This window comes from Neodiprion fabricii, chromosome 3, assembly GCF_021155785.1.
Source record: "Neodiprion fabricii isolate iyNeoFabr1 chromosome 3, iyNeoFabr1.1, whole genome shotgun sequence".
Classification (NCBI taxonomy): domain Eukaryota; kingdom Metazoa; phylum Arthropoda; class Insecta; order Hymenoptera; family Diprionidae; genus Neodiprion; species Neodiprion fabricii.
The window spans coordinates 17,822,074-17,837,699 of record NC_060241.1 but is presented as its reverse complement, the minus strand read 5'-3'; the positions used below and the strand labels follow the sequence as shown (position 1 = coordinate 17,837,699).

Here is a 15,626-nt window from a genome sequence, read left to right as displayed (position 1 = left end):
TCGGAAGGGGTCGAAGCACCAACATTGGGGTTGGAGAACGAAAATAGCACCAAATTATAATTTTCCGCTCATTTTGAACAAATGATGTGGTCAGCCTAGGTTTAGAGACATAATTCGTGAGTATTACAGTGGATAAAACAATGACATGTCGAGTGTATTATGGGCCGGCCATTTTCACAATCTGATTATAAGTATTGTTTGCAAAGACTGTTCACGTATTCAGCATATTGAGAATTGTGTATTCATGGTTTTGCACATTTCTGCTATAAATAGTCAACTGTTATGATGTTGGTTCCGTGGAATTCAATCGATTTATTAAATTTTATTTCTTATAGTAATTTATTTTAGTAATGTTTATTGACAGGTCTACCAGAGAATATAACGGAGGCTGTTATCCAAGAGATATTTGAGCGATGTGGCGAGATCACGACGTTACGGCTTTCAAAGAAGAACTTTTGTCACATTCGTTTCGTTTTAGAAGCTAGCGTTGATGCAGCTATTTACCTTTCTGGATACAGAGTTAGGCTTGGTTCAAGTGGAGATGCTGCAAACACTGGACGGCTCCATGTAGATTTTGCCCAGGTAAAACTTCATATATATTTTATAATGTGATTTGACCAACTACAATATCATTTCTAATTATTTTTTGTAACACCTGTACAGGAAGTTCGACTTCGCTCGCTGTGGCAGACGCGTGAAGTAACCGATTCCCCACAGTACAGAAATTATTCGAAAACATCCCACAACTGTTAGGAAATGTTATTTTCTTAACAGTTTTCTGAGCTAAACCGGTGCAACTACCGCCATCTAATGTAATGACTCGTGATTACGATCGCGTCCGCTGTGTTGCAGTAACGCGTCTACGCTCGGGTTAGACTACCACGTTTACCATTTTCTCAAGTCAAACTTTCCATTACAGATGTTACAAAAATGTGTCGCGAGTCTGGGTTGGCAATTCCTGACTCATATAAGTTGTGCCACAAACTTTACGCTTATCAGGAATCGCCAATTTCCCCCACTTGCATCACAATATACTTTTCTGAAATTATTTCCTCGAAATTTCATTATTTCTCCTTACTGGGGTTGGGTATTGCATACTCCGACTATGCGTCAATGTTGGGAGTTAGTCTATCACGTCAACTACTGCTATCTAAACTACTCAATAACCAAATTGTCATGGCACAATAGAACCTTGATACTTTGCCACCTGCAGGGAAGTGGCAGAAGGAGATTCTCAGGAATGAGAACATAATGAATACTTCTATCAGACTTGCTTAGCGGTTCGAAGGCAGTTTACCTAAATTTGAACTGTAAAGACAACAAGCGAATATTAGTATTCAAATCTGATTCAGCAGAACAATAAACCAGCCCTCTATACACCTTGGGTATGGGTTTGACTGTACACAGAGAAAAATAAACCGTTCAATCAAATAAAGTTAGCTCCACTTTACCACAGTGTTTTTCAAGTCTTACTTAGGAGATCGCGGTCGTAAGTCAGATACAAGTAAACAGCAAGAATTATAGGTCCTACACTATAATAAAAATACAATATTTTCAGTGAGAACGCTGTGCTTGTTTATTGTTAATAAGTTGTCGAATCGTGATTATATTTTTGAGACATAAATAATCAAAACATTTTCTAATAAGAGCCGATATTTCCTTTTAGTTTTCATGTTTACCATTGAAAATTAAATACGTTTCCAACAATAATATCGATTTGGTTGATTTGCCTTGTACATAACAATGCTAACGAAATACAGTCGACATTGAGTGCAAACTTTGCAAGAATCGCTTGTCCACACATTTTTCACGATTAAATTAGACAGGTCTCTTTTATCTAATTGCAGAAATACTTTCAAGCATAACAGTTTACTCATAATAATGTATGATATTTCGTACTTGCGGACAGGCACGGGATGACCAGTATGAATGGGAATGCAGACAAAGGCAGTTGCAGCGAGAGCAGCGGCACAGAGAAAGAGTAGAAAAAGAAAGACAACGACCACCCTCAAGTCCACCACCTGTGGTTCACTATACGGATCATGAGGCATCTAACATATGTGAAAAAATCAAACAAGATGACTCCTTCATGAAAGCAGTACAAGTAAGTTATTATTATTACGTATGTAATCAATAAATTAATTGACTTGTCAGTAACGGAAAAAAAGTAACATATTTATTAGTTATTTACATGTAATAGAGATAAAAAAAATTGTCTCGTTGTGTGATGTTCTCAACGTGAAAATGAGTGAGCAAGTGTAAGTAATGTAACAAATGGTTATTATTTGCGTTAAAGAAACCTGATGATGGTAGGCGGCACCTGGTGAAACGTCGTACGAAAAATAAAATTGAATACTAAATGTGCATGGGTCCATCCTTGACCTTGATCCAACGAATTCAAATTTTCATAATAGTTATTAATATTGACTGTTAGATTTATAATTTTAATTATCTACCAGCCTGGGTCATTTTTCTCGAAATCTTCGAACTTCGTTAATAAATCGTCTGTCACATTTTCAATGAACCATTCGTCAATATTCGTTGATTGGAGGATAATTTCATTTCAGGCAATAAAATTTTTATTTTCAGCCATCCGATCAATTTTTAACATTGAATTTATAAACCAGGATTACGTTATTTTAGACTTTTTCCTCTTTGCTAAGCGTTCTTCAGTATTGGAACAGCAAATTCCTTTTTGACTTCTAGAAAACGTTCCTTGTCGTTGCGTTGCAAATTGACAACTGATTGACTTCGAATTCTTCCCTTAAAAACAGACTTCTGTTCTTCCCGGGGTACTCGATCGCATCTATTCTGTTTGCGTGTACCTTCGCTCGATTTTCAAAACCATTTGAAATGTGTTGAGAACGATTTCAAGATTCCGATTGCTGTGCAGAGAATGTTTGTTCTTTGTCCAATCATTGACGCGTCTGGAAAGATTTTCTTCAAAAGCCTGATATTCTAAGTTCCCAATCCGTTGCATTTTTGAATTTCTGCTATTGATGACATTTTATCCAAAATTTAGCGCTTGTGCACTTCATCAATTCAAGGTGTGTGTGCGTTTGTGTTGATGAATGAATTTTTGGGTATTTCTTTGACAGTGTTATTAACGAACAGAAAATTTGAAAAACAGCGCACATACTCTTTAAAGCTCAACACAGCGAATAAAAAAAAATTGAGGACCTTTTCTTCTATCACAAGAATAAAGATCCACGAACTGCAAATTGCAGACCCGCTTTCCTGTACGGTCTATGCTAGCACAAACGAATTTTATTGGGCTTCGTCAAACAAACGTTCGAAAAATTAGCAAAAATTACACTCATTCGTCAGAGCTTGACGCGAATTTCATAAAAGATGGCAAAAAAGTTTTATTTTGCGTTTTCGACAAATAAACCTCAGAATTTGAGATGTATGGCAACTCTATTTTCTTTCATGGATTGAAAAAGTGCAACCTACCGTATCTCGAAATTCGCGGATTGTCTTCTCTTGAGTACAAAAATACTGGTCCTTTACTTTTTTTATTAGCTGCCTTGAGCTTTAAGGAGTATGTGCACCTTTTCAGAATGTGCAAGCATCTATAACAAGGTCAAGAATTATAATATGCGATTAATGTTGCAATAAATCATAGCAAATTTCACTTTTCGCGATTTTTTTTCTTGTACTGTTCCTGCGAAGAACTACAAAAACTGATACGTCTGACGTTTATACCAACGTCACTAGAAACTTTCGAAATGAGTTGCAAGAAATCGTTAATGTGAATAACTTTGAAAATATTGAAAATTTCAGTCGATTTCAATTGAGAAAACAAGTTCTCCGAGTAATAAGTTGAAAATAGCGAAAGAGTGTTCAACTCCCTATCAACACGACCTACCCGCCTCACATGGAATAACTCTTTTACCACTATACATCAGATTATACTAACAATAATTTATAGTCACTAATAAATTGATATCCTGGTAGGTGGTGGTGACTTGGCTGGAACGTGGTGACTGTGTCAAGCGGAACTCAAATACATTCTATTCAATGATACAATCAACGAATTCGCATGTACGTCGACTGCTAACCGAAAAGGCATCTTATGAGGAAGAGCTCCACAAAGCCAAGGAATTGATGAAGGGCAGGATGCAGGGTCTTCTGATTCAATGTAAGTTTGCTATTGATTCATTCGTAATAGCATATGTGCGATGCGATTCTGACATTTCTATTTACCTGGTAAGTGTCTGTGGTCATGAAAATAGTATCTTAGATGTTCCTGAGACCATTTGTGAGTTCCTGTTCCACAATATAATGTGATGTATTCACAACAATCGCAGAATCAAATCAAGGCTAATAGATAATTACCATATACATATGGTGATTTCGAAATACATTCTTGATTACACCTTCCAAGCTTTTTTAAATCTTCAGGTCAGTGAAAAGTGCCATGTACGTGATTTTGAAACAGTAAAAATCAGTTGACTGCTACCGTTTATTTTGGAAGTCATTTTAGAGCACCGATTCAAAGAATATCATGACACAGAATCTTGTTTAGTCTTACTGTTACGTTACTTCCCTACTGGTTTATTGCAATTTTTGTGTAAGAATGGATTCGAATTCAGGTCAGTCTCTTATGAATAGAACAGTAATTCAGTTTGACAATGACTCGAAAAAATATACACGACAGATCCAGAACTTTTTTCAATTTATGCCATTATCGAAAATCTACTTCCACCGAATAACTAAAGCAAGTCAGTGAAGATCTATTATTCGAAAAAATCGCTTGAAAAAATGCTTTTCAAATTCTATAAAGTGCTTTAACGCTTTTTCTAATTTATAATCAAAATACTTTGAATACACATTGTACCACAGTATAGAATACACGGAAAGTGTATTGCACATAAATAATACTGTGCAATAGCGTACAATGGGCAATTTTTTATTAAACTATTCAGCGAAAAGTTCTCTCAACAGAAAACAACTGACGTGGCTTTAAAATGAGTTTTATGGAATTACATGTTATGTAATATTAAGACTCTGCTCCAAAATCATTATTTTGATTAGCTTAGATGTAACTCACTTTATCAGTTGAAGAGCCGAGATCACAAGGTGGGTGAAGAAAATTTTTGATTTTAGACTTCCTCTGCTCGACAAAGATCAAATGTGGACTTACCGATAAATTCAGTTTTTTAGATAATTATAGACACTATTTGAAAATTGCATGCTTGGCAATGCTAGGATTTAAATGGTGTTGGGAATAACACATATACTGTAAATACAGTTTCAGACGATAATCTATGCAGTCATAAATGATTATTTAGATTGATATAATGCTGCAAGAATTTGTATAACCGAGCAGTAAACTTTGCATCTTTTCCATCCAAAATGTGATGTTGAATTTCACAGTAAAATAAACTGAAGTGAACATTTAAGAACAGGAATGTTAGTAAAAAATATCGTAGATTTCAGTCTGAAACTATCATCAGATCTCTATCTCTCGTCAAGGAATACTGGATACTAAAAAGGACTTCAAAAGTGTGTGAACCCACACATCACTATTAATGAAACTGCCATCATTTTATCATATCACACAAGCAATGCCACTGGTGATATCTGACCATTCCATGGGAACTTAGCGGACATCGTACAGGCAATATTGTAACCTGTTTTTATGCTTTAAAGTAAGAAGTATTAGAAGTAAAAAACCTAATTTCAGTTAGTACAAATCATGCATACATTATAAAAGTGTTCGAAGAATCATTACAAATACCTTCCTTCAACTTTCGAATTATGAGCAACATTAATTATTGTTTGCACAGATTGCATAGATATTAACTATTCACACATGTATGTCCATGCATTGTACTGATTGATGGAAAAATTATGGTGACAATGTGCAAATCGTTAAAGTGAAAGACCACAGGATCTTGGCATTTTTTCTGTTTCTACGGTAAACTTGGATCTGGATGTAACTTTATTAGCAAAGTACCACTAAGTTGATACAGTGCAGTATAAAATGTCAGTTTTCGAGTAAAGTAAGGTGTACAATAGAGGATTTGTTGTGTTCTTGTATGCGACACGCAACACCCGCATCATCAACAGTCAGTCAGATTGAACGTGTGTTCACGGCGGCGAGTCACAAGAAGGTTTGGGACCACTTCACCAAGGCTCAAAGGAAGAATATTGAGATGTGGAAGAAACAGTCTTCGGTATGTAAATACACTTACACTCACATACCTAGTGTCCCAAATACTCGATCTCGGTAATAATAAATTATAGTAGGTTTGACCTAGGCTTTTCCTTTTCTGGTAAATTTCAAACTGGCAACATCGCTGGAAAGTTTTATTAAATTGCATTGTGGTGAAACAGTAAAGTCTTTTCATTAAATGTGTATCCGGGATTTTGCAACCATTTTTTATTTACAATTTGAAGTTTTTTGAAACATTTCACTAGCGCATCAGATAGTGCATCATTTTTCTTTGCAGGATACCGCCTAACAGTAAAATTAATGAAGTTGTACAACCGGTTTAAACATATTTTCATCTTTCAACGTATATTTGTTATTCGTTATTATACTGCCTTGGTCAAACTTACTTATATTAAATGGACACTAGCTTTGCAAGGTGACAAACTACCCACCAATCGAACTGCAGAATTTTACGTCTTGGAACACCTATAGGAGAAGGCAAGGCAAATGAACTCTGTAAAAATATTTTACAAAACGAGTCATACACACTGAGGAAAAAGAATTGGTGGTTCAATTAAATATTTCGTTGCTGCGAATCATTTTCCATTAGTGCAATCAAAGATTTGATGAGATCAATTAGAATTTAATCTCAATAACAAAATTTTTTTTTCATCTTCCGAGAAAAAATGATTGTTTGGCTCAAACAATCTTTCCTCTCAGTGCAAAATATCATAACTTTCATTGGAGGCGGGGGTTTCGATTTGTCCCACCTTTCCCTACATCGTTCATGGCCTTAAAACCATTTGCGTAATGAAAAATCATTGAAAAGTGAGAAAGTACAGGTAAGTGAAATGGGAAAAATACACAGCCTTGTGTTACCCCCAGCCAGACAGTCAGACACGTTTTCCACATGACATTTTTGTCTTTGGCAATTCAATGACAAACAAGAAGGTAAAATATTTAGCTTAGAGTTGGTCAATCACAGGATATCAGGTGTAGAAGGTAATAGTGTAATAAAGCGCTCAGGTCTCGAAACCGTCAGGGAACACATGGATCGCAGACAGATCACGAGCCAAGCATCTTCACGGATTTCCAGAAGGATGAATTCAGCGCTACTCGAAAATTTCATTGCGTGGTATATTTATTTCTGTACTTCAGAAGCAAAGTTAAATAATTGCCATTGGGTTGTATTCATCATTGAGGTAAGCATGAGGGGAGTAATCGCTAAAACTTTCTACGATCACCTGCAAGCCAAAAGGACTATACATGATTCTAAAACTTTTCTGGAGGCATTGAACTATAGACCGATTCGAGGGCCAGTTGCACTGTGTTATGAAATAATCAAAATTTGGAAACAGACACTGCTTATGCTATGCCGTAAAAAAATATCATGTTACCTCTGAAGTGCAGAAAAGAATTATATCTTTCCTGATCGTCACCGGATGCAAAGTACTCGTATATACTTGGCATCTTCAATTATCGAACCTTGGAATTGCACATTAAGAATATCTTTGGTGGCCTTCTTCTCTCAGATGGATATTGTTTTGATTTACGAAAAATTTTTTGTAACAATTCCTGTATCTTGGAGTTAAAAATCTTGAGGTGGTGTTTTTGACAAAACGATTATTACGTAATCTAGAAATATTTTAAGGTCGAATTACGTATCATTATGCTTTTTAAACGGTTTTTTTTTTAGATCTAGGCTACCGGTGATTTTACTGACTTACGACTAGTTTCAATGTCTGTGTGCATAAAAAAATTCATTGCAGGGTAAGAAAACGAATTGTATTATTTTTTTAAATACGTAAAGACAAAGATTTCCGTTTCTTCGTTGTACTGGTACTGAAAAGTACTTATTAAATTATTCGAAGGTGTTTCCTACCACGTAAGACTACATGGAAAAAAGTCAAGAACAAGATCGAAGAGGGTAAGCCTTGGAATTCGCAGGAAACAGCATGGAATGCCCCATATGCGGCATTCAACATCTATCACACATACCTAGCTTACGTTACTAACTTCATTTAAAAATTTAATCACCTTCAACATTTATTTCTTATTTACCATACATTAGTCAAATGTACATACATAGCAGAACACACAAACTATCAATATCGTTACAGCTGACACGAGGCTGAAGCTAACAGCCAAATGTTCTCATGTTTGTTCGAATAAGGTAACGAAGTTCGAGAATGAAAATTTTTTGAAATACCCTGAACCCTCAATACTCTTCAATAGAATTATGAGGATAAAACTGATCTGCATTTTCCTAATCGCAAAAAGTTCAAACACGTTTGTCTGCTAGCTTCACCTTCATATGGCTGGCTATGGGCGTTACATGAAATAAAAAATCACGTATTCTTGATATTAAAATTGTTTCCGCCCTTCGACTAACTGAGATTCCGCATTATACGACATGCCAATTTTATCCTCGGTCTCCGCATTGACCGAAGTGTATGATCGGATGATACGGAGAACTTCGGATAAAATGTAATAATCCGTTATACCCATGTATGAAATAGTGTTGTGTCGCTATTATGCATAAACTTGTAAAAGTCTGTGGCAATTATTTACATTGTAAGCTACAAAACGCGACGGTTCCGTTTCCGGAGTCAAGGGGAAAATATCGTGATGGCTTGAGCTATGTACGGTATGTTTTCCATATTATCCGAGATTTCGCTAATCCATGGTACGCTCTCTCCATATTACCTCGAATAAACGTTGTTTTATTGTATATCGGATACGCTAATATCGGGGTATGCCAAAAGTACCGGAATCCCTGGAATATTTTTGAGCGGATGTGTATACCAAAATTAAATTTGGAGGAAATGTTTAAGATCAAAGAAATATATGTTGTCAAAGGGTGGCAATTGGCCCACCACCTCAACCTAGTGAGCCACTGCACTTTGATGAATCGGTATTTGAATCTTAAATACCCTGCGCATTGACGAGTGACGGTGGGGAAGGAGGGACGATTCCACTTTTCAATCTAGCCGCTATTTTGCGTATGCTTGATAAGTTGAGCTTAAATGGCAGTGAGAGAGTATTTCTTGTACGTCCGCCATCTTGAATTAGGTGCGTCAAGCTGAAATTTGGCAAGCATATTCTGTTAGAATGTTAGAACAAATCTCTCAACTGAGTCAGCACACGACTTTCCTTGGCATTTAAGATTCTTATGCTACTATGTGACGAAAATCATAGTGCATCGTCGAGATCTGCGAACAGCGAAGGCGGTTAAAGCTCGCAACAATGATTTTTTAAAAAATCCAAAAAAAAAGCTTATTGCAAACAGGATAGCAAAAGTGGTAAAGCAATCCAAAGCTATAAGATATAAGGAGGGCGAGCAATGAAAATTGAAAAAAATTTACTGTACTTTTCAAGCAGAAAACAATTTTCTTTTTTTTTTAATGTGCTTCCAAAATACGAGAAATTGATTTTTTGAGTCGTCTTTTTTTTTTTTACCGAATATAAAATGATATTCTTCAAAGTTTTATGGATGGATGTTACAATAGTCGACTTTGTTCAAGAAAAAAAAATCCAACAAGGGTTGAATTTTTTAAAATTGTTTTCATTTCATCACCATCGAATTCCTCGTAAAAAACTGCTCAAGAAATAAATTGACCGTCCCCCTAATACTAAGGCGTCATTATCTGAAAAGTTGGGTGAACCCTTAAGGGGGGGCCATCGGCTGAAATCAGCTCTATGAAATAATGATGTAACAAGGTTGCTGATTTTTCAAAAAATACTATTTCCGTCGAGGAATAACTTCGCGCAGTACATGAATCTGGTTTCTCACATTTTCGATCATTGAGAAAGAAATATTCAGCATTGTTTTATTAACGCCCGTGATGGTGTAAAGTTAAACAAAAGAATGTGTGTTCAATAGGTGCATAAAGACCTTCGTTCGCCGTGAACACTACTGATGAATTCTATCAAAAACGCCGTTTTTCGAGTATTTTGTTTGTTAAAAACCCATTAACTCACATAATTTTAAATATTAAGGGTTACTGATTCCTTCATGTATTTGGGAGAATATTTCGAACAATCTCAGATTTGAATTTCTTGATATCTCGTTTATTTCAAAAATCGCAATTTCTAAAGCGATGAGGAAGTATTCAAACGATGTTAAGCTTTGGCAAAGTTGATCTTCGAAAGAAATAGCATTCTAAAAAACATCAGCAACCTTGTCGCATCGCTATTTCAGCTGCATGGGCCCTCCTCAACCTCTGCAGACACATTTCATAATGCGATAATTACAGGCTTCGCTTTACACTGAGTTCCAAAAATTATTTGTCAACGAATCATAAAATCGTCCAATGATATGCTTGTGAAATAATGAATATCAATTTTAACGACAAGTCGTACATTGTTATAGTCACTCGGCCCGGGAATACAGTGCTGTTGGCTGGCTCTGTGTAAGTCAAACGGAAAAAATTAATGGCTCTGTACATAGAACAAACAAAAATACTGTACAAATATGGTACCTCGCCACAGTTATACGATGTGCATGCCGATGATTGTGAATGTAAATTTTAAGTTTTTAAACCGCCTATGGACACATATAAATTGTATAAAATTTAATGACAGGAAATCAAAGCAGTGCAACTAGAAGAGGCATTGATGGAAGGTGAAGGTGAGATGGACGTCTCAGATTCCGAGGATGAACCTCAACGAAAAAAGTCACGCAGTCAATCCGATGCTAATGACGACGTTGAAGGGTTGCAGAATTTGAAGGAAGAGAATGACAGCCTGCGATGTCAATTGGAAGCATACAAAAATGAGGTACGTGATGCGTTAACAGCTTAACAGTCGTATACGACTATACCACGGCTTGTATGAGGAAAAAAATGGTGTTCAAGCCACTACAATCCTTAGCAAAAAATAGGGCTAGTGTAGTTTGGTGTTGAAGTTAGTACAGTGAGTAATTGTGGAAAAAGTGGTCCTGGAAGGCTTTGAGGATCTGGAAATGACCTTGAATGTTGCTTGTCCTTAAAAAGTCCTGGAAATATCCTATTTTTAAGGTTTGCTGCGAATGATATACTTATTTCTGTTTACTGAGTTCTTAAAAAGTGAATTTCCACCTCGAATCGCGTTTTTCGTTTTTCCCTATTAACAGGTTGTAGTAGAAATAACGTATGTCTCGTAAATCGTGTCGATTATGTACAGTGCCCTCTGCATTTGTGTATTTTTATTTTTTCTGCATGTCCTTGAATATCCTAGAAATATCTTGGAAATGTCCTTGAATTTGTATCGGATTTTTTATTGGACACCATGAAAATGCATAGTTACTATATTGCATTTACACCAGCTATATCACCATATGTATCTATCTAATCTAACGTGTCACTCTTGAAATTGCAATAAAAAACTGGATGAAATTATTATTTTTTTTATTTTTCAATTCGATGTTATGCGGGTAATGGGAGCAGTATGATTTTATTACCAAATATTTCTTTTTCTTTGTTATTACATTAACAATTACTTAGACAAATAAGAGTAGAGCGTTTTGAGAATGATAGACTTTTGTCAGACTTGTTAAAATTAATCGCTCCCATTTTCCGAAGTGTAGGGTCATGGGAGTGAATGATATTTCTTACTTTTTTTAAAAAATTTTTTAACCTACGATTATTTAGCTTGATGTTTTTCAGTAATTTTTTGGTAGCCAGATAAGTAAAGCTTAAATTCGTAATTAATGAAATAATATATGATATAAATTATGAATTTTATTAAAATGCGACCGAGGTGGAAAGCTTTGAGCTCGGCAAATGTGAGAGGCTCGAGTTTCTTGCTAAAGAATTCTTTCCAGTATTCTGGACCGATTTTACGGATCATCGTGTGAACTATGATGATTTGATCGTAATAATCCACGGGACGCTTTTATTCCAACAACGATTTTTTCGCAATGCAAGAAATAGCGAAGAGAAAAGTGTTGTGACATGAACATTGTTCAGGAATCTTTTGTTTTCGCAACGTGACACGAGAGTTTGTCAAGCTCGAGCAAAATACTCAGAGATAGTTGCAATATTTTTGATGATTTGCACAGCTCATCGGTCAGACTCTATTTAAGGTACCTAGTGAAGTCTTTTCACTTCCGAGAGATGCGAATTTTCAAAAATTATTCAGGTGAAGAGATCGTGGAAAGACTGCCAATCCGAGTAACTTTTCGAAAAAGTGAGCAGTTCGATACCTGGCAACTGGTTTGATGATCCTGCAACCGCGAGTGATGGGGGTGCTGACTTGATTAAAGCAATTGCTGCAATTAGTGCGGATTTTAGCGATTAGACTAAATCAAGCACCGTTCGCTTCCCATTCATGTATTATTATTTGCACTGTCCGTAAGAATCTCAAAATATGAATCAGAGCATTTTGATCGCGTCGAGGGGATCACCTTTTGCTTTGAATTTAATTCGATTGCTCTTCTCAAGCATATCTTGGAATTTCTGACAGTTTGAGTTCAATGCGTCGAATCGTGACTGCACTTGCTCCAGAGTATTTTTCGCTGCACCGAGGTTACGTATTTTTTCAAGTGCACGAGAGACGCACTAGAAGAGATCGGTTTGACGATCGACTCATTTTTCAATCGTCATTTCAAAAAACGAGAAATATTAACCCGTGCTAATTGAGTTTCTACGACCGAGGTACGGACACGCACACTGACAGTAAGCGTCGTTATATACACTAGTGTGGTCCTTGTTTATGGTGTTGACAAATTTTTTCCAGACCCCCCCAATCAACTTCAAATAGTTCAAAAACAATTGTTTGATTTTTTTTAGATTTTTACCTCAACTCTAACTCCTCCCGCCAACACGATGGATTTCCCAATTTAAAATACACATGCTTCGAACACATTCTGATTGTCAGTATATATTTTATTGTAAGAGTAATAATATTTAAAAAAAATATGTAACGGCGCTGTTTTAGGGAATTTTGGGAATTAGTGCTACCTGAGAAAAATTTCACATCATCATACCATGCAATCTAGACTAATTGCACATCCTCGAAATCAGACTTTTTTTTTAATTTAGAGGAAGTGCGATTCATCTAGATTGCCTGATATGACGATGAAAATTTTTTCTCAAATAGTAGCATCAGTAGCAGCCCACTAAACTTTTGCAGTTATAGGTTTTTTTTTGAAAATTATTGCTCTCAAAACCAAATATATGTTGAAAATGTGACCGAAACACGTATATTTTAAATAAGGAAATCCACTTCCTTGGTGGGAGAGGTTACATTTAAGATAACAATCTGAAAAAATTTGGCAATTGTTTCTAAATTATTTGAAGTTGATTTGGCGGTTGGTCCGGAAAAAATTGCTCAACACCGTAAATACGGACCACCCTGATTCTCACACACTTTGACAACTCAGGTGTGTATTTACGCACTGAGACTGATCATGGTCACTGTAGAGCATACAGCACATTTGAATTTTTTCCGATAGTTTTCACTGACAATGAAAGGTTTCCACTGTGTTGGATAAGGGTACACGATACTTGGAGTACGATAGATCCGTTTCACTCACTGGCTAATCTGTTTCCCCGCAAATCATAACCATTCGAAGTCTGATTCGACTCGATTCGCCACTTATCCGGCGTGAAGGACTAAAAAAATGTTTTGAGAGATAGATGATGGAGTGAAGTTCAATCTTGTTCGAATTGTTAATCTATTTGATTTTGCTGTGTGTCATAGGCAAATTGATCCAAGTACATGTTCGTTCCTGCATAAAATTTTAATTCGTTTATTATATGCACATTATAAATTCCAATTTTTATCTATAACCAGGACCAAATGCGTTACATGATACATTTGTAATTCGTAATAAGATGGAATAATTACAAAGACGAATACAGTACGTAATTTATGACAAATGCCAAAACACAATTGTGGTTTGTGATGGATTTCGCTTCAATTAAATACAGAATACATTTTTTATTTTCCTTACTTACAAATCAAGGAACTGTAATGCTATTAACAGGATGAAAGTAGTGTCGCAATCCTTGATGTATTGGAATGGACTAACAGGTCGCAAAATATTACGACATATTCTTGTTTTATTGAATAGTAGTGTCGACGGAGCATCGATTTGCGGATGTTTTAAAAATATATATAAAAATAAGCAAGCAATCCTAGTAGAGAAATAGTCAAAAGGGAATTTCCTAAAAAATAAATCATATTTGACTGATTCATAGTAAATATCCGTCATATATTTAGGTGGATGTCCTCAAGTCTGAAACGAAAACAGAAATTGACTCAAAGGAGAAACAAATGAAGATGTTGCAGCAAACCTTAAAGGGAATGCAAGAACAGCTTGTACAATCGAAGAAACAACAAGTTCAAGATGATCAGAAGATCAAGGACTTGACGGGAAAATTAAATGCAACGAAAAAGGAGGATCCTGCAGAAAGTGAAATAATAACTTTAGACAAGGATGATGACATTAATGAAGAGCCAAGGACTCCAAAGCCGCCGCTACTTCTACCTGGATGTGTACCTGTTAATCAAAGAGAAGCTAAACTAATCGGTAATGACCCAATTCAGTACAGTCATAGATTTTTTTTTCGTTATTCTGTCATGAGTCATTTTACTTTATACACATATGCTTCATTTTTCTTAGTGTCATATACATATAGTTTTTCGCAATATTTTAGGTAATCCATGGGTCGCTGAAATGCGACGATACTTGAATCTTGTACTCTGTCTACGAAGAGAACGATATAGTATTTGGCTCGATTTCCTTCTGTTTAGTCGGACTTCGCACAATAAAATGTCTGTTTTATCCCCTTTAACCCTAGGACCCTACATTATCTATACGAAACAAATAACTTACACAAGGGTTACGCACTCCTCAAAACTTCAAATCAACGCTTCTACCGGACTGTTCGTGGCAGAAGGTTTTTTTTTCATTCGAAAGCTGAAAGACTGAAGAATAGAAGAGTATATACGAGAAAAACCTAATATGAATTTTTCACTGTCGGAAATTCGATTGAAGAAAGTAAGAAAACTGATTTTAGCAAGTCGCAAGAATTACGTGGGATTAGGGGTATCCATGTGTAGGGTCCCAGGGTCAAGAGAATGCTATAGTCAGTTCTTACAGTTAAATGTCTTCTATTATTTTCGACTAATATCAGAGGTTATGCACCGAAACCCAAAAAAGACACAGAGGCCAAATTTTACGTGCAATTCTAAACAAAAACACACCAAGTAATTTGGTTTTTTCGAAAAAATGACGATATGGCGTGAAAAATACGAAACAGTGATCGTGATTTTTTAAGCGATGAAGGTGTCACTGACAGCGCGAAAAATTGGGATTAGGTAACTTACGCTCATGAGAAACTGTGTTCAATTGTGCACATGCGTCAACGTTACTTTACGGTACTGTTCGAAAATGTGGCACTTTACGCACGCCCCACAGGCTTCAAACATCGAACCTTTCAAGCAGGTGTCAGGACACATTAGCGTCTATTACATGGGT

At 36.0% G+C, this 15,626-nt stretch overlaps 1 protein-coding gene across 2 annotated transcripts in view; it reads left to right on the top strand.

Moving 5' to 3' along the window:
• The window catches only part of LOC124177570 (ecto-NOX disulfide-thiol exchanger 2), a 28,686-nt gene that overhangs the window by 8,930 nt on the left and 4,130 nt on the right, over positions 1 to 15,626 (top strand). For both annotated transcript variants that reach the window (XM_046560079.1, XM_046560080.1), the window contains exons 4-9: positions 365 to 582; positions 1,910 to 2,104; positions 3,958 to 4,141; positions 6,076 to 6,182; positions 10,745 to 10,939; positions 14,366 to 14,675. In XM_046560079.1, the coding sequence (XP_046416035.1) occupies positions 365 to 582; positions 1,910 to 2,104; positions 3,958 to 4,141; positions 6,076 to 6,182; positions 10,745 to 10,939; positions 14,366 to 14,675 (1,209 nt within the window). The remainder of the gene's footprint in view (positions 1 to 364; positions 583 to 1,909; positions 2,105 to 3,957; positions 4,142 to 6,075; positions 6,183 to 10,744; positions 10,940 to 14,365; positions 14,676 to 15,626) is intronic.